Raw genomic sequence first — 17,757 nt, 5'->3', positions numbered from 1 at the left:
TCTGATCGGTCACAGTGGAATTTTTTTTTGTTATTTTTCTGAACACTTTTAATTTGTAATTTTTATAATAAACTCACCAAAAATTTTAAATCCGTACCTTTTTACCACATTAGTAAAAAGTCATGGTGTGGTAGACAAATGCTATCACACCAAATGAGTATGGTGTGGTAGTGTTGTCTTGATATCCTGCCACGCCATATTTGTTTTCCATGGGTTTGTTTTTTTTAAGGTTTAAAAGTAGTAAAATTTTGTCACAACTTAAGGTCTAGATTTACAGGTACAACTAAAGGCTGAATTTACGGTTGGTCACATTAGTTTATTTAGTTGAATTAGCTTAAGCAAAGAAGCACCCGCGCATCCATCCTGGTTAGTATTCCTAAACATCTTCCTATTTCATCTCGCTCTGTTTTCTCAAAGCGAAAAAGTAGCTATATGCTATAGAGAAAAGGCGGAAAAGGGTCGAATAATGCTCAAACCCTATTCAAAATCGGACACCATATATCCACATATGTTTGAATTTGGTGCCGAATCAGATCGTTGCCCCAATTTTGAATACAAGTACACACATCAATGCTTCATGAATCATGATCAAGAAACTTGTAAAAGAAAAGAAAAATCCAGAACAGAATTCAAGAAAAGTAAAACGATTTAGTTATCTATCACACTAACTAATCACTCCATAATTCCATTTTTTTTTCTGTAGAAGAGAAAGCTAATATACATGTTAGTGTTAGTACTTATAGTACAAGTTGCTACACTTGACGAGGCCATCAATGGCGCCGGCGTGGTTGAGGACGCCGGAGTTGGGGAAGAAGCGGTCCACCATGGCGTGCAGCACGTCGGAGGTGAGCAGGCTGTCGGAGCCGGCGTTGTGCGCGCGGCCGGCGGCGCGGTGCACGCCGAGCGCCGCCGCGACGTGCTCCAGGCCGCCGCGGATGCCGCCGCCGCCGCCGCAGAACTTGGCGAGGTGCTTCACGTCGAGCACCGCCGGCCCGAATATCTTGCTGACCTTCGCCATGAACCCTTCCAGGGTGCTCGGCAGCGGCCGGCCGCCGGTGAGCACCTTGACGAGGTAGGCGAAGTCGTAGGAGCCCGAGAACGCCGCCCACGTCAGGCGGCCGCAGGCGAGCTTGGAGCGGCCGAACGCGCGGGCGAAGTCGCCGTGGTCGATGCCGTGGCGGCGGAGGGCGGCGAAGTCGACGCCGTGCGCGGCGAGCATGGCGACCGAGCTCCCCGAGTGCGGGTCGCGGCGGGCGTCGAAGCCGGCGAAGTTGAACTGCCACGCGACGGGGCACCGGCCGGCGGGGCCCGACAGGGCGAGGCCGAGCTGGAGCAGGTGGAGCTCGTCGACGTTGCGCTTCACGACGGCGTAGCTCTCCCGCGGCGTGCGGAGGTGGCGCGGCGTGGCGACGTCGTGCACCGTGCCGGGGAACTCCGTGTCCATGGACACGACGGGGTAGGTCGGCAGGAGCGCCCCGATGCTGCGCATCTCCTCCTCCAGGTTCGCCGCCCACACGTCCCGCACCTCCACCTCGTCGGCGGCGGCGGCGGGCGACCGCGGCGAGAAGCTGGGGGCGTCGGAGTTGAGCTTAGACCGGGCGGTGACGATCTCCGGCGGCGCCGACATGTGCATGAAGCCCAATCCAGATTGGACGGCGGCGATCGGGAAGAACGGGAGTGGCGGCGGCGGCGCGAGCATGACCGGGCCGACGTCGCCGGGGAACATCGGCATGGCTGGTCGCGGTGGTGGTGGTGACGAGGCTGCTCCGGCGATCGCGACACGGCGGCGCGTCTCGTTTGCGTCGTCGTCGTCGAGCGGCGGCGAGGTCGGTGGCGGCGTGCGTGGCATCGTGTCCGGGTTTTATAAAGGGAGAGGGCACGTAGACGCGTGGGCGTGGCGAGCCAGTCCGACACGGACTCGAGCAGCCGACCGAGTTGGATCGTGAATCGGATTCGGGGCGTATGTGCATATATGCGACGTCACTCCAGATGCGATCTCTATTTTTATTTTTTTTAATTAATGATTTTTATCATTAATCATTAATGATTTTTATTTTTATTTTTTAATTAATGATTTTTATCATATGCGATATATTTATTAATACTACTTCTACATTCGTAGTTGTATTGTACTCCTGTAAAAATTTGATATAAAGCGTGTGTTGTGAATACGTATCCAGAGCCTCAAGACAAACGAATGTTTGATTGATTTAGCATGGGATAAAAAAAAAAGTGTGCAATCGTGCGGTCGGAAACGGTAGTATCTCTTCCAAAACGATTTCAGAATTCGGCTATAATAAGACGCTGAAACAAAATCAGAATTTATATATTGTTAGAGTAACATACGGTCGAAAACGGTAGCACTTTATCCATAAAGGATACTTGGTTGGTCGGGAATTTTTATAGCCGTTTTCATCTTTACATCATATCTAATTTGTAAAGGTAATTAAATCATAATAGAGTATTGACTACGTGATACTTCATTCGTCCAAAAAAAAAAAAAACCTGTGACATACTACGAATCTGGACAGTCCATAGCACCCCCTGTTAAATGGGGGATAGTAGGTAGTAGGAGGATACTTGAGGATAAGATGAGAAAATATTTTTAGAGCAAAGCTTGAATATATAGTTACACTTATCTTAGAACGGAGATAGTCCAAAAGAAGAAATGTGGTAATTTTGTGCCCTCTAACACAATGTGTATGCTTAAAGCTTCATTAATTGTAGTGTTATACAAAAGAAGAAACTTGTTTGGTGGGAATGGCAAATAGCTAAATTCCCCGTATTCGGAGGGATCATTTTGTTCATATTTTATAGAAAATATGAAATTTTAAACCACTGTAGTTTAACTTACAAACTATAGTTATTTTTAAACCACTATAGTTAAAGTTATTTTTTGAAGCTTGAGATTTATGGTGTGCTTCCACAATATTTGAAGTGTTGTATTTAATGTTTAAGACTACTTTTTTGATACATTGTGAATACCCTTATATTTGATCCAGATACAACCTCCATCTGAGAATATAAGGGATTTCCCCCATATAATTCTATAAAAAAAATCCCTCATATTCTTATACTGAGGTAGTATTAAGTTGTGTCAAGCATTGCTGTGTACTACAGTAATGTGTCCGTATCGGTCACGGGCTGATGCTTCATGCTTTGCATTCTCTCTTATGGATCACAAACAAGTTGGTTATCTTCAGACACTGATTGTGTAGAAGACTACTAATTCAACATGCCTGAGAGATTATGAGTAAGAGATTTAGTTTAACATAGCAAAACTAAAGCATGAACGGGGATGTAGCTCAGATGGTAGAGCGCTCGCTTAGCATGCGAGAGGTACGGGGATCGATACCCCGCATCTCCACCTGTTGTTGTTTTCATTTTTGAAAAATGCAATCTTTAGTTTTCTTCCATGCAGCAATCATGTAACCGCCGCATCATCTACATTCTCCCAAATTATTTTTTAAAAATTGATTCTTGTTTGTTTTTCTTTTCCAAATTGAAAAATGCAATCTAAAGTTGTCTTTCATGCAGCAATCATATGTAACCGCCGCATCATCTATATTCTCCCAAATTGAAAAAAATGCAATTAGCAGTTTTCTTTCATGCAGCAGTGATTCATAATATACCTGCACCATCTACATTCTCTGATCTTAGAATATTAACAAACGACAGCATAACATTCAACAAAGTTCTGTTGATAACAGCACTGCAATAACGATCTGTTTATCACAAACGCCCGAAGCAAAAATACACCAAAAATGCTGGAAGAAATGTTGTGGTCACAGTGGAATCAAATTATTGAGAGGTCCTCATTCATCAACGAGAAATGCATCCATATTAAGTCACAATTACAGCATTCCCAAAAAATACTCTTATCTACAGAATAGGGGCCTGACTATCAGCTGACAAATTTCATCAAATCAATACTAAGTGTTTTAGTAAGTTATATCTGCTGGTGTTCTGGTCACACCTCCTGAAATATACAGCGCAAGTATGCTTTCAGGTATCAACATTCCCAACAGCAAGTTCACAGTTTTTTTTCTTTTTTAGCAAAAGCAAGTTCACAGATTTGAGTACAGGCTTGGCTTGCTTGCTTACTCATCCAGGTTTACCCTGGTTCTCCTTGGCTTGTTGTATAGTGTTCGTACGCTTACACGAGTCTGGTCAGATTCATGGCTCCCGATTGAAAGGGAATCCATATCATCGTTGATCGTGCGGTTGATCATCAATATCTGTCTGTGCTCCATTCGCTGCCTCCTTTCCTGAGATTCCGTGCCATCGTCAATCGAATTCATGCTGTTACCATGCATCCTCTCTTGAGCCAACCAATTTGCCCGCTCTCTGATACCATCCATGTTAGATTGCATGCCAGGTGCATCCTGCTGATATCTTGACTCTCTCAATGGACCAACAGGGCGTCTTTCTCTCTCAGCACTTGAACCAGAGATGGTAGGCTGGCCATGGAAGTTTTGCTGTGACGAAATGCCAGTGACTTGAGCTTGTGCATATTGAGGAGGTCCATCTCCGAGAATGCCGCCCCGTCCACCCTTTCCAGGAGATGTTCTTACCTTAGATTTCTTGTTCCTGTGTGCTTTGCTCGGATTTCTGATCTGTATGTCAGGCTGCTTGCCCTTACCTTCATCTGATGATCTGCCAGTTTCTTGTACAGCTGTTTCTAGAGGAATTATGTTAAGCAATTCTGGATCATCTCGGAAATTGAACGGACGCTTCGCTGGATCCATCTTTCTGAAGGTAATGGATATCCTGTGTTTTAATTAGTGTGTCAGAGTTCAAATGTTATACAGGCAAAGGAATTGAGTTCCAAAAGCCAAATGATAGAACAGGATATCAGTATCACAACCTTTTGGTCGGAACTGCAGGAACACAATGCTTTGCTACATCAGCACCATTGCCATTTAGGATAAGCACCGACCTGTGAATGTTTGTATTTAGTATATAAGAGAACTAAAGAGCTGCAGAAGAAAACTGAAAGACATGATGAGACACGAATAATTGAATATTATTAAAGTGGCCAATGCAAAAATTACATACAGTTAGTATTTTAGAGTTTATGACAATCCAATGAGAAGGAAACACAGCAACAAACAAGTATGGAGTAGAAATCTCTCTCAGCAAAAACTTCAAGCAAAGTCTAAAGGAGAAAAGTTCAGGGCCTGTTCGGTAGGACTAAATTTGGCTGCAATACAGCCATCAGCTACAGTACTGCGCATACAATCTCTACAGCAGCAGCACAGCTGCAGAAGTATGACAGCCAGACAGGCCCTTAGTAATCATACCATGCAATACCATTCAAGAAATCGAATGAGAAGTCTACACAGCCTTTGAATTCATGAGTAATCAAGTTTAAAACAATAATAAATAAAATCAATTTGTTAACATCCCACATAGCACAACTGGCTACCACAAATAATCTATCAGCACAGCGAAAAGCATGAGAACATACCCAACAGGCAGAGGAATTGGAAGTGAACCAGTGAACTCTCCAGGGCCAGCAATTTTCAGAGTAGATCCAAAAAGAATGTTGCACTCACTGAGGAATGAAACAGTACAGAATGGCCGAACAAAATCATGACTATCAATATGTGGTGGGATGCAATCTCCAGGGTCATATATATTGACAATACAACTGTCTGGTATGCAAGTCGTTGGTAGAACATGCCACCGTACCAATCTCTTGATCATGATCTTAAATAAGCTAGGCATCGGATCAGAAGCAATAGTTCGAATAATGCCTGGTGGGTTTCCATTCTTGTCCTGTCATCACAGATTCAAACCTTAGATGGATTCACATGTGAATTAAATCAGTACCACTGCAGTATTCAAGCTGATGGGATCAGAGGATAAAACTAGAGTATGTACCGTGGCATAATTATAACAGCATCCAAATTGGATTGTTACTCGCCCTTTACCACGCATCCACCTTTGGGGTTCCGTATACATACGATCTGACAGGGGGATATTATGCTTGGATTTAGATATACAAAAATACAAATAAACAAAACATGGCAAATAAATAAATGCAGCTGTGAGCCCAAGAAAATTCATGTGCGTATAGCATTTGTAAAGCAGAAAGAAGGACCTTGGCTAGCACTAAATAGAGTAGGCTTCCCAATATATAGTATACACTCACCCAAATAAGGATGAGAAATTCTATTCCGGTCCAATGGCCTAAGGTGAATCAAACAGGCTTAGGTGCTTCAGGGTACTCTAAAGTGTGGCCATTTGTTAGTGTTATACTGGGCCCTCAATAGATAAATAGTGCATAGCTTGAATATTAAATTAATTAAATTGAAAAGAAGAACGCAGATATGTAAACTGGAATGAAGGTCAGGCATCTCACTCAACATGTTACATTTACTTCAATCGTGGTTATTGTGGTGTGCACGACTGTAAGAAGCACAGAAAATCATGCATGTCTGTTTTAATATCCATGCTGAGAACGCTTATGCAGCATATAAGCAAAGAAACCAAAAACACGCAGAGATTACTGTAAATAATACATTGAAACATATTGAGGTTTACACAAATGGGGAAACACCATTATGACAGAATCATGTGTACAGAAAACAATGAAAATGTTTTGCTATCCGCTACGCTTCTCCTGGACAGACAGATTTCGGCAGATGCTTCTGATTGTGTAGTAGGGTGAAACTGTGTTATTTTTGTCAAATATGGCTGATTATGTTATGATGGCAATACCTATAATTTATCAAATACCATATTTATCTTCCTGCTTGAAATCACAAAAGCTAATCTGCTACTTGTGGTAGGTAGATCCAATGATTTAGTAGAATAATTACCAAAAAAGTTTGTAGCTTTGAGTGCATACCACATAGAACAAGACAGGAGAAAACCAATTTTATAATAATTCTTCGGCTTTCTACTTTGCACGAGAACACTATACAAGTTCCAGTTCTACACGATAGAACTACTGTGGTGCATATAGACATCTAAATGTTTGCCTATGATCCATATCCCCACAACTACCATAGCCTAAGTAGCAAAGCATGACCTTAATTACAGCTAAAACCTTTGCCTAAAATTTTACATAATCCTGACCTAAAACCCTTTTCATTAAAGCATTTCTCAAAACTCAAGACTTTACATGAAAATTTAGCCAAATTCAACTAGCGCCATAGAAAAACATATCGAATCTCCATGAAGCTTAAATCTCACCTCCAAGCTCCCCGCGCTTGCCCATCTCCTGAAGATCGTATACGTAGTCGACAATACGCTTCTGTTCGGCCGCGCTAAACACACCACAATGAAGTTCCAGGCCAGCGAGGATATTGACGAGCCGACCATTGACCCTCTCAAAACACATGAAATCCTTCCTCCGCACCACGTTCCGGAACCGCCTCAGCTCCCGCTGCTCCCTCGTCAGCTGCACACCCGGCCTACCAGCCTCGCTCCCTTCCTCGCCGTCATCAGCCGCGGCTGCCGCCGCGTCCTCCTCTGCCGCGGCGGCGAGCTCGTCCTCCTGAGCCATGTCTGCCCACGACATCCGCGGCTTCTCCGCCGGCTGCGGCTTCTGCTTCTGCTGCTCCTGCTCCGGTGGCGGCTGCGGCGGATCCGAGTCCCATCCGCTCGGCTCGAACGGCAGATGCTGCGGGTGAGCCGTAGCCGGATCGGACTCCCACCCCGAGGGCTCAATCTGATCGATCCGCGGCGGCGGCGACGACGGGGATTCCTCGGCTGTCAGAGTCGAGGTGAACGGGGGGGCGTAAGAGGCAACAGCACAAAAACCCTAACTACGGCGAACCCAGCACACGGGATTGTTACCTTGCGGGGGCAGCAGGGAGGAGACGCGGCTGCGGAGGGAGTCGGCGCAGGAGGCGCAGAGGCCCGCGGAGAGGAAGGGGAGCCACGTGGTGAGGAACTCCCCGGCGATGGCGAGCTCGTCGGCGTTGTACCCCTGCACGAGCGCCATCGCGTCGGCCTCGCCGCCGGCGGAGGCGGAGGAGGAGGCGTCCATCGAAGCGTCTCTCGCTGCCGTGTGGGCCCCACCCTCCCTGTGCCTCGATGTGATAACTAGTACTAGTACCCCTAGCTTCTAGTTGTTGGTATCCGGATAATCCTGGCCGTCCGTTGTACGATCGGACGGTCTCGCTGGCGTGTGGGCCCCACCTCGCTAGTGCTCTAGTTGTTGGTATCCGGATAATCCTGGCCGTCCGTTGCACGATCGGACGGTCAGGATCGGACTCAGCGAGGAGAAGAGGAGAAAAATCTCGAGATGAAATGGACGCGTAACCTGACTCCGATTCGGATCCCCCACCGGCGAGATGGCACGCGGATCCGCCGCCGCGGCGATCGCCGGAGTTGTGTGGGTGCTTCTCCTCCTCGTGGGGGTGGCGTCGGGGGCGCGGCTTCCGGGCGGGAGCGGGGGTAACCGGGGGCGGGAGCCGCGCGGGGGAGCGGCGGCGGCGGCGGTGGCCACGGAGACGGCGGTGTTCGCGCTGGGAAGCTTCTGGAGGTCGGAGGCCGCGTTCGGGTGCCTCCCCGGCGTGATCCGCACCTCCGTCGGCTACGCCGGCGGGTCCAAGGCCCGCCCCGAGTACCGCAACCTCGGCGACCACGCCGAGTGCGTCAAGGTGCGGTGCGGAGACTCCCACGCTTTTAGCTGTTCTTGATCGATACCATGAACCAATGATATGTTCAGTTCCATGGTCGTAGCAATTCATTTCCGTAGTTAGCATCGTAATCTGATTGGCCATTACCATTTCGTAGGTGTAAGTTAAAAACTGAAAGAAAATACTCGCGAGTTTTCATTTCCATCGTAATCTGTTTTCTCTTGGTTCCAAGTTTCATTTTCATTGCTTAATGAGGTATCATTACCTAAAGAAACTAGAAGGAATGTTCTATGATCAAACAGGAACGATTCATCACTGCCAGATCTGCTTCTTGTGTGTATTTTTTTGTGCATAAAACAATCGGAGATGTTTGTCCGTTGAGTGCTTCATTCAATTGCATGTGTGTGTGTGTTGTAGGTTTTGGAGTGGTATACTGGTATTAATACTTTGCAGGGCCTCCTTCTAAACTAACTTTGTTGGTGTTTTATGAGCTAAGATGATTGACATTTTTGAGTCATTTAGGTTGAATATGATCCCCGGTTGATTCAGTACAAGAAACTTCTAGAGGTCTTCTGGGCAAGTCATGATCCACGAGAGGTCTTTGGGCAAGGACCAGATGTTGGCAACCAATACAGGTGCTTGAGTTTTCTAAACCTAACCCCTTTTGTGCAATAGATCTTTTTGTTCACAGTTTACCATAGTCAGATTTATATACTAATGATGTGATTATCTTTTATAAACATGTTTCATGCTAAAACTTAGACTGGTTTCCATACCAGCATTTAGCATATGGTATTTGCTAAGTTTCACGACAAAGCAATTGAGAATTGAAAGGTGTACATTTCATTTCATCTCCTTTGTCTATCCTACTTCAAACAAGTACCTTTGTGTACAAAATGTTGCCATCATGGCTTAGGAAATAATTGGTCACTGAATGGTGTAGCTGTCATTCTCACTAGTTTGATAGGATCCTCAGACAGCACTGTAATGCGTCAATTTTAATTCTTGCTTCACTTATGTGGTCACAGATCCATCATCTTCACAAATGGATCCGTGGAAGCTAGATTGGCTGGTCTTAGCAAAGAAAAAGAACAAGCTAAGGATCGCCGCAGTGTCATTACCACACAGATCCAACCAATAGGTGCATTTTATCCGGCTGAACCGGAACATCAGGTAGCAATCCCATCTGAAAATTCGAACTCACCATGACATTCTATGTTTTATTTCCTTTTAGTGATTGCTTGTACTTTGGTAGAAATTTGAGCTGAAGCGCAAGCCGTTTCTCCTGCAACTGATTGGGAACCTGCCCGAGGAGGAGCTCCTGACCTCAACACTAGCTGCAAAGTTGAATGCATACGCTGCTGAGCTCTGCTCCCCAAATACCCAGAACAGAATAAACTCCAAGATTGATGAGATTGCTAAGAAAGGATGGCCCATCCTAAGAGACATTTAGCTCGGTGTTCCTGGGTTTTACATATTAATATATCATTATCCAATTGTGCATGATTTTGCCGCAAATCTTGTCCAGATGACTGGTTGTGGTCATTCCTTGGTCGCAGCAATCACTAATTAGCGTTCATGTCCTCTGCTCATTTTGAGATCTCTCTAATAGAATCTGCATGTATATCCAAACTTTCGAGTTGTGTGGTGTGACCTGAAATCCTGAATTTATGATTGGTTCTTACAGAACAGGTGCCGAAATTGTATATTGTTACTCTGGCTCTTTTATGTGTAAAAATATATGATGTGGATTCATTACATTCTTAATCAAAAACACTTATTCCCATGGAATGCTAAGAATTGTTCATTCTTTTGAAAACAAAAATCACATTTTGTTCTTATGAATTTTTTTTCACAGTTTGCTCTTCGGAATGAGTAATGGGCTAATGGCCACAGTGAAATGGCGCCAGCAACGCTATACTAGATTTTTCTTGATGGTACAATTGCATGGAACACACAATCTACAGGTGGAACATAAGACCCTTTTTTTGGGAAACATTTCGCTATTGTTGCAACCTCACACAGCTAAGCAGAGACTAGTTATTTACATGCTCCATAGAAGGAAGAGATTATTTTGCAAGGCTATTTCTCAGAAACATTCTAAACAACAAGTGAAGACACAAATGCACAATGGTCAGAGGCCACTAATTAGGTTGCTGCTTGACTCTTTTTGAAGCAGTTCTGGCCAGAGCATTGCATATCTCCCTCTTTCTTTTCGCATTTTCATCAGTCCTGCCAGAAGCGACGTTGGCCTGTCGTTCCAATGCTTCCCTCACAAAGAATTTCAACCTCCAGAGGGTTGTCTCACTCTGCACCCGCATAGGAAGCATGGTTAGAATAAACAAAATAACCAAAATATTACAGAGGTAAGTGTTTGGACAGCACATATAAAATCACCTGAGCATCCATATCAAGTTCCAGTTCGTCTCCTTTAGCTTCGAAGCTAGGGTTGTCTTGTGCAACCATCTCCAATGCCTTAGTAAGCTCTTCTGGAGACAGGTGGCAGAGACCTGCACCCAGTTTTCTTTTCTCATATGTAGTCATTTTCCTACAACATCAAGATTTTGGCAACATGCCACGTGCATGAGTTTGACAGCAGTTGCAACTTATAAACAGCAGATAATTAAATCGATAGGCAACAGATGAACATTTGTAAGATGTACCGGCATTTCTGGACCACCATTTGCCGAAGCTCCTCCAACTGCTTGTTGATTTCAATCAGCTGGAATAAGAAACCAAAGAGAACACACTTAATATCTAACAGAATATCAGAACATTAGTACAAGGAATGAAGAGCAGGAGTTGCAGGCATTTTGTGTGTCAGCCTTCTAGAAAAATCACAAAAAGGTATATCCATAGGTCAGGAACTCAGGATATACACGGCTGCTCAAATTGGCCACATTACATACTCAAGAATTGAATCCATAGTGGCACATCTTTATTGACAAACCAAAAAAAAAAAAACATAACAAAACACATTTCTGTGAGGCCTTAGTGTTGCAGTTCATATTCTGAATGGCAGTCAAGTCATTACATTTTGCTTTGTGGAATGAGTGATCATTAAAGCTGCAATCGATGTGCCGAAAATAACAAATAACAGTCAATGATGAGCATACCTCATTGTCAGTATCTTTTGCTAGTTTTGCAATAGCTTCTTCTGGAGAAATGTTCACTTTTGGAACACCGTTGGATTCCTCATCCTTTTGTTTCCTTTCCTAAAAAGAAAAGTTCCAAGTTATTACTGTCAAATGCTAAGTAACCCATATCTGCAGCTCCAAAAAGAACTAATATATGCTTACAAACATTCACCTCATTTTCAACTTTAGGAAGAAGCTGGAGCCATTTCTCTTCAAATTTCTCAAGCAATGATTTCGCCATTATATGAACATCATGTCGTTCATCATTGTACTTCATTGCATTGGCAAAAATTAATCTAACATCCGAATATATTTCTCGGACATTGTTATACTTGTTGTCATCTTTCCCTTCCATTTTCTTTTGTATGGTCGAAAAATCCATAGGTTTGGTGATAATCTGTAAATAAGACAAATTGAAAACATAAATATCACTACAAACTCATTTCAGGGAGGCATAATATAGTAGTAGTAGATGTCCAAATCAACACTGCTTGACAAGCGCAGAGCAATAAATATCACCCAAAAAAAAAAAGAATGCCATTTAACTGAGATGTTTATATTTATATATAGCAATTGGAGGTCTCCTACAAGCTCCCACGTTAATGCTATTAGGGGGGAAGCTAGAACACATTAGCCCATAAAAAAGGGGGGGGGGGAGGGGGGGGGGGGACTACAAATAACCACATTAATCTGAAAAGGGAAGAAAAAGAAAAGATGCTAAGCGTTCATCTGAGAAACCCATGGATACTCTACAATAGAACAGATCTACTGTGTAAGGAAACATCTGATTCTGCTAGAAAAAGAAACCACCGAGTGATGTACACTATAAGCATAAAAGAATCAATATTAACACACCATCTTTGCATGTCTGATTTTTGCAGGATTAAGCAATAAATAAACAGATAGTAGAAGAGGACAAGGTAGTAAAAAAGGCCTGATGCGACCTGTGAAACATGAAACACAATCCAAACACGCATAGCACACATGTGCATAGCTGCGAATGAATCCATGTTTAAATAGGAAACAAATCAACAAAGCAATCATTAGACAAGAGTACAGCATACCGTGCGGTCATACCTAGTTAGCAAGACTCTGCATAGTCACTACATTGCCAATAAATTAAACCTACATGGACTCAAATACATAGGTTCTAAAAAGGATGTACTTTATAAGAGGTATTTGCATCTATAAAAATTAAGAACGTGCTGTACTATCACAATATTGCATATAGTAGGATAGAATGCGTACATGATTATTATGTGCCATATATGCAGATGGAATAAATCATTCAAAACATTTGAAATAAAACGGGCAAGAAACTTTACAATTTAGAACTACAAAAGTAAAAATATCAAGGGATACAAGAATTCTAAAAATTATCTGAACCATCGAAATATATGAACTCTAACAAGAAAGAACAATTATAAGTTCAAGATCAATCAACAGACCATCTGGCAACAAATGTTGGTGCCTGAGCCAAGAAGAGGGTCAAATTTCAAAATGCAATTATTTACAAATAAGTCAGCAGAAACCATGATAGAATTAGATTTATACAATTTACTGAAGATTACAAAATCGAGTTAACAGTAATTTATTGACGCACATATTCAAACCAGAAGAATAAATACAGAAAATGAATTTACTTTCCACTATTTGCCATATTGAAATGTTTGAATTAAAAGCTTGTGATAAGTTTATTATAGCGTTAATACTAAAGCTTTGGTCCAAAATAAAATCAAAGGTTGTGTCTGACTGATTAGAATTCATACATGCATGTTCTTCAACAATAAACAGACACATATACACACACAAACCTTAAACGTGACACGGTAGATAATTTGTTATAGATGTATAATTACTAGCTCATGTGGGTGCACAGATTCTGACTAGTTCATTTAATCGGTTACCAAGAAATAAAATAAGTGTCCCTAATATTGCAGGACACATATTGCCAAATCTGAAGGATGCATCCATAAACCATTAGGATTGACAAATCAATGCTGCATTCCAAGAGTCCAACATCATTTTGGTCGTCTGTAATCCTAATTCATTATATCAGTGTGGAACAGTGTCACAAGTCGAACAAGCGAACTCAGGGAAGAGAGAAGAGGGGGTTCACTCTGCTAGCAAATACAAGATGAAATGTGCTAGCAGTATTACCTTGTAATAGTCATCAAGCTGAAGGCCTACCACATCAACCGGCTTGAGAAATGGCTCGGCCCATTCATGAGATGTGATCTGGAAGAAAAGGAAATCAAGAAAAATATTGAGTGCATATGATGCGCATTTCATTTGGAAAGCTAGTAGTGTGTTTTGAGTGTCGAGTTCAACTACGATCAATCAATATGAATTTGAGAGGAAACAATGGAGCAAGACCATACAAATTTATCAGCATATCATCAAGCTAGATATATCTGTCTATTTTGAAGGATGTTTTCTATACATGGTTATGGAGCAAAATTAGAATCAAAACTAGCGGCAGAAATCTTAATTAAACTGCACTTATTTATCATTGGAAATAACAGTAGCCACACGTGCACAAGACCGGACAATAAATAGCTTTCTAGATTTTTTTTCAGTTAGACCTATCAGGTACAGTAGCCATGCACTATCCAAAATTAGCCTGCAAATTAAAAGCTTTTGCACCAAGCACATTCTGAAGCATGATTCAGGATACACTAAATACTTTGAGTTATCCATGCCAGCAAGCAAGAACAACATAGATCAATGCATTGCCGGATTTTTCTTTTTTTTTTCCTCTCGAGATGTGGTTAAGAAAGATCACCTGGCGCACAATCGTGCCAAACTGGCGCATAAGATCAGGCATCCCTTTGGAAAGGCTGCTATCCTTGCGACCAGCCTTCCGGCCACCACTGCCATGTTTCTTCCCGTCGTAGAATCCCACCACTTCATTCACCCTCCTCTCCAGCTGCAATCCACATAAATCTCCAATCAAACCTCTACGCCCCAATTATCCGAATACAATAAATGCAAAACAAAGAAAAAAAAACTGTACCCTACTGTTTCCCTAACCAAAATCCCCAAAACCGCATACTACAGCGAGGCGAGAAGGAACTCGAAAATCCTTCCGCTGAAGAATCTCATCTACCAGGCTAAGCAGCGAGACGGACTACTTCCAAGGTTGGGGGAGTTGGTATTTATTTACCTGGTCGGTCTTGGAGACGAGGTCCTCGACCTGGCGCCGGAACGCGTCCACCTCCGTCCCCGGGGCCCTCTCCCCGGCGGCGGCGGCGGTGGCGGCCGTCTCCGCCGCCGCCATAGCCCTCCCTCCCTCCGCCCCCTGCGGGACTCCACCTCCCGGCACCATATCTAGGGCTCGCCGCCACGCGCGTCGCCGGCGGCCGTCTGCGAGCGAAAAAGGCGAAACCACCGGCGCCTCGACTCGACGGAATCTTTTTTTTTTATTTTTTTCCTTTTTTTTGCCCCGCATCTCTTCTTCCCTTCACCTTCCGACCCTGTGGGCCGGATGGGATGGGCCATTTCCTGGGCCGGAAGACTTCGCACTGCAGGATGTGGGCCCAAGGTGGGGCGGATGGAATTGTTGGGCCTAATCAGCCTCGTGATTTGTTAACATGGGCCGGAGAAAAGGCTGGGGCGAACGGTACAGGGGCCGTAGGGCACACGTGGAATAAGTTCATATGAGGTCCCTTAACTTGTCAACGAATCCGATTTTTGTCCTTAAACCCCAAAACCAGATATAACGTGTCCCTCAACTATCAAAACCGGTGCAAATAAGGTCCCTCGACGGTTCAGATGGCGATTTTTGCTGATGTGGCGCCTACGTGGCTATTTTGACTCGGTCTTCATCTGACATGGCGCTTACGTGGCAATTCGATTCGAAAAATAATAAAACCAGTGGACCCCACATGTCAGTTTCACACACAAAATAATTAAAAATGGTGGAACCCACGTCGGCCCCACATGTCATCCTCACTCCCCTCCTCTTCTTCCTTTTCACTCCCCATCTCCCCTCTCTTCATCTCGCCGGTGGCTGCTGGGAAAGAAGCAGCGTGTGGGCACCGGCCGTGGGCTCCGCCCGGAGGGAGGAGAGGAGCGGCGCGCGCGCGGGCGATGGCCGGAGAGAGGAGAGAAGCGGCGCGCGCGCGGGCGGCGGCCGGCGAGAAAGGAGCCGCGCGCGGGCGACTTCTCCCTCTGCTTCCTCTCCCGCCGCCCCTGAAGACGACGACGGTGACGGGTTCAACGAGGAGAAGGACGAGCACCTCACCATCGCGGCCCCGCCCCCGTTTCCACCGTCCTCCGCGCTGCCCACCGACCTCGATGACGTCCTCTTCTTCCTCCTCTCTCCAGAAACCCACGGGTCACGGGAAGTTATGCGGCCGACGGCGGTGGCGGCGGCAGGTCATCAGCAAGTTTTTCTACAGTGTCGCGAACAACAACATAGGCAGCCGCGCAAAGAAATCCCATTTGCCTCATTCCACCACCTAGTGTCTTCCTAAGAATTTTAGCCTGAAAGTCCATATTTCCATCGTTACATCCCATCTGCAGTTTAAGGTAACAAGTTAACAAGCACAATTGAACAGACCTTTTCTATGAAGGCCGTCGAACCAACAATAACTGATCCAACAGGAGCGCCTAAGCCTTCAGATATGCACACCTGCAGTGCAAATTTCCATCGACCTCCTCGCACCGCTCTTCACCGACCTCCTGCGGCGTAGACCTGCCGACGCCGTGGCCCGTGGTGTTCGACGGCGTCCTCCCGTGGGCTGCCACAGCGGCGGCCGAGCTCAGCATCTGCCTCGTCAACGGCGTCAGCGACGATGTCCTGAAGCGCGGACGCGGCGGGGAAGCGTGCGCCGTCACGGACGCCGCGCGCGCTGGCGTGGCTCAACGCGAAGCCTACGCGGTCGGTGGTGTACGTCTGCTTCGGCAGCCTCACCCGGTTCCCGCACGAGCAGGTCGCAGAGCTCGGCATGGGGCTCGCTGACTCCGGCGTGAACTTTGTGTGGGGTCGTCGGGGATAAGAACGCGTCGCCGCCGCAGCCAGGGTCGCCTCACGCCGCCCCTTCCTCTTACGCCCACAGCCGCCGGAGCGTGCCTCCGCCGCCGCGCGCCGCGCGCCGCTGTCTCTCCGTCGCGAGAAAGGAGATAGGAGAGAGAGGAACTGATGAAGAGTGGGGAGAGGAGGAAGAAAAGGAGGGCTGAGAATGACACGTGGGGCCCACGTGGGCCCCACTATTTTTAAATTAATTTGTGTGCGACACTGACATGCGGGTCCCATAAGGTTTATTATTTTTCTAAATCAGATTGCCCACGTAAGCGACACGTCAATACCACATCAGATGAAGACCAAGTCAAAATAGCCACATAGGCGCCACGTCAGCAAAAACCGCTGTCTAAACCGCCATTTGCACTGGTTTTGACAGTTGAGGGACCCGTTGTATCTGGTTTTGTGGTTGAAGGACGGAAATCGGATTTGTTGACAAGGGACCTTAGATGAACTTATTCCGGCACACGTTGCTACTTCGCCAGAGAGATAATCAACGGCTCGATTGTCGCAGTCTCGCAGAGATCAAATTGCTGGCAAGAAGTTTTATTTGCGGTTTCTTTAGCTTTTTTTTTTTTTTGCGGGGAACGGTTTCTTTAGTTCAAGTAAATGGTAGTACAAGTGCTAATGAGGTGGCTTATATGTTGGCTAGATCGAGTACTGGCATTGTATTCATGGTTGTAGCTATGAACTTGTAAACTCTGAATCTAGGAACTTGTAAACTCTGAATCTTTATTTGAATGAATGAGCCGACCTTGATTTACCAAAAAAAAAAAAAACTACTCACTAGCTGCTTGATCTGAATGTTCAAGTGGGTTGATAGTGATGGTGACCATGAGTCCATGACCGTGTCTTGGCTGCCACACGTGACACGACAGTGTCGCTCTCGTAGTCGTAGGCGTACGCGTATACCAACTTGGTTACAGGATACTGCTTCAACTTTGGCTGCCTCTGCCAAATAACTCTTCACATGCCAAATTGCCAATCACCCAACCAT

At 45.1% G+C, this 17,757-nt stretch overlaps 4 protein-coding genes and 1 non-coding gene across 5 annotated transcripts; 2 read left to right on the top strand and 3 right to left on the bottom strand.

Annotated features, from left to right (window-relative positions):
* Nucleotides 1-509: 509 nt before the first annotated feature.
* Nucleotides 510-2,004, bottom strand: LOC127777876 (probable CCR4-associated factor 1 homolog 11). Its single transcript, XM_052304494.1, has one exon. The coding sequence runs from the start codon at nt 1,847-1,849 to the stop codon at nt 731-733; it is 1,119 nt and encodes a 372-aa protein (XP_052160454.1). The 5' UTR covers nt 1,850-2,004; the 3' UTR covers nt 510-730.
* A 1,290-nt stretch (nt 2,005-3,294) lies between these two features.
* On the top strand, nt 3,295-3,367 carry TRNAA-AGC (transfer RNA alanine (anticodon AGC)). The gene has a single exon. It is a non-coding gene; the product is annotated as a tRNA-Ala (tRNA).
* Nucleotides 3,368-3,768: 401 nt separating this feature from the next.
* On the bottom strand, nt 3,769-8,046 carry LOC127777874 (RNA demethylase ALKBH9B-like). The gene is made up of 6 exons (XM_052304492.1): nt 7,810-8,046; nt 7,204-7,722; nt 5,887-5,972; nt 5,471-5,781; nt 4,868-4,939; nt 3,769-4,770 (listed from the first exon to the last, which is right to left on the bottom strand). Exons 1-6 carry the CDS (start codon nt 8,000-8,002, stop codon nt 4,101-4,103), a joined length of 1,851 nt encoding a protein of 616 aa, XP_052160452.1. The 5' UTR covers nt 8,003-8,046; the 3' UTR covers nt 3,769-4,100.
* Nucleotides 8,047-8,265: 219 nt separating this feature from the next.
* On the top strand, nt 8,266-10,381 carry LOC127777878 (peptide methionine sulfoxide reductase A5). Its single transcript, XM_052304496.1, has 4 exons — nt 8,266-8,618; nt 9,120-9,232; nt 9,626-9,770; nt 9,853-10,381. Exons 1-4 carry the CDS (start codon nt 8,310-8,312, stop codon nt 10,048-10,050), a joined length of 765 nt encoding a protein of 254 aa, XP_052160456.1. The 5' UTR covers nt 8,266-8,309; the 3' UTR covers nt 10,051-10,381.
* A 178-nt stretch (nt 10,382-10,559) lies between these two features.
* LOC127777877 (transcription factor GTE1-like) lies at nt 10,560-15,162 on the bottom strand. Its single transcript, XM_052304495.1, has 8 exons — nt 14,901-15,162; nt 14,520-14,663; nt 13,895-13,972; nt 11,907-12,131; nt 11,714-11,812; nt 11,261-11,319; nt 10,995-11,145; nt 10,560-10,906 (listed from the first exon to the last, which is right to left on the bottom strand). The coding sequence occupies exons 1-8, from the start codon at nt 15,060-15,062 to the stop codon at nt 10,742-10,744; spliced, it is 1,083 nt and encodes a 360-aa protein (XP_052160455.1). The 5' UTR covers nt 15,063-15,162; the 3' UTR covers nt 10,560-10,741.
* Nucleotides 15,163-17,757: the final 2,595 nt, after the last annotated feature.

The sequence above is a fragment of the Oryza glaberrima genome, chromosome 6, assembly GCF_000147395.1.
Source record: "Oryza glaberrima chromosome 6, OglaRS2, whole genome shotgun sequence".
NCBI classification, from domain to species: Eukaryota; Viridiplantae; Streptophyta; class Magnoliopsida; order Poales; family Poaceae; genus Oryza; species Oryza glaberrima.
The sequence above is the reverse complement of the archived record's forward strand: the minus strand, read 5'-3'. Positions and strand labels throughout refer to the sequence as shown.

What these genes read in the sequence shown, in the direction of transcription:
- LOC127777877 (XM_052304495.1), bottom strand. Translation starts at nt 15,062, where the DNA reads ATGGTGCCGGGAGGTGGAGTCCCGCAGGGGGCGGAGGGAGGGAGGGCT. An exon ending in TCGTCTCCAAGACCGACCAG is followed by an intron (nt 14,664 to 14,900) that starts GTAAATAAATAC and finishes TGTGGATTGCAG; the next exon opens with CTGGAGAGGAGGGTGAATGA. An exon ending in CAAAAGATACTGACAATGAG is followed by an intron (nt 11,320 to 11,713) that starts GTATGCTCATCA and finishes TTCTTATTCCAG; the next exon opens with CTGATTGAAATCAACAAGCA.
- LOC127777878 (XM_052304496.1), top strand. Translation starts at nt 8,310, where the DNA reads ATGGCACGCGGATCCGCCGCCGCGGCGATCGCCGGAGTTGTGTGGGTG. An exon ending in ACCACGCCGAGTGCGTCAAG is followed by an intron (nt 8,619 to 9,119) that starts GTGCGGTGCGGA and finishes TGAGTCATTTAG; the next exon opens with GTTGAATATGATCCCCGGTT. An exon ending in CGGCTGAACCGGAACATCAG is followed by an intron (nt 9,771 to 9,852) that starts GTAGCAATCCCA and finishes GTACTTTGGTAG; the next exon opens with AAATTTGAGCTGAAGCGCAA.
- LOC127777876 (XM_052304494.1), bottom strand. Translation starts at nt 1,849, where the DNA reads ATGCCACGCACGCCGCCACCGACCTCGCCGCCGCTCGACGACGACGAC.
- LOC127777874 (XM_052304492.1), bottom strand. Translation starts at nt 8,002, where the DNA reads ATGGACGCCTCCTCCTCCGCCTCCGCCGGCGGCGAGGCCGACGCGATG. An exon ending in CTCCCTGCTGCCCCCGCAAG is followed by an intron (nt 7,723 to 7,809) that starts GTAACAATCCCG and finishes CGACTCTGACAG; the next exon opens with CCGAGGAATCCCCGTCGTCG. An exon ending in GCTGTTATAATTATGCCACG is followed by an intron (nt 5,782 to 5,886) that starts GTACATACTCTA and finishes CTGTGATGACAG; the next exon opens with GACAAGAATGGAAACCCACC.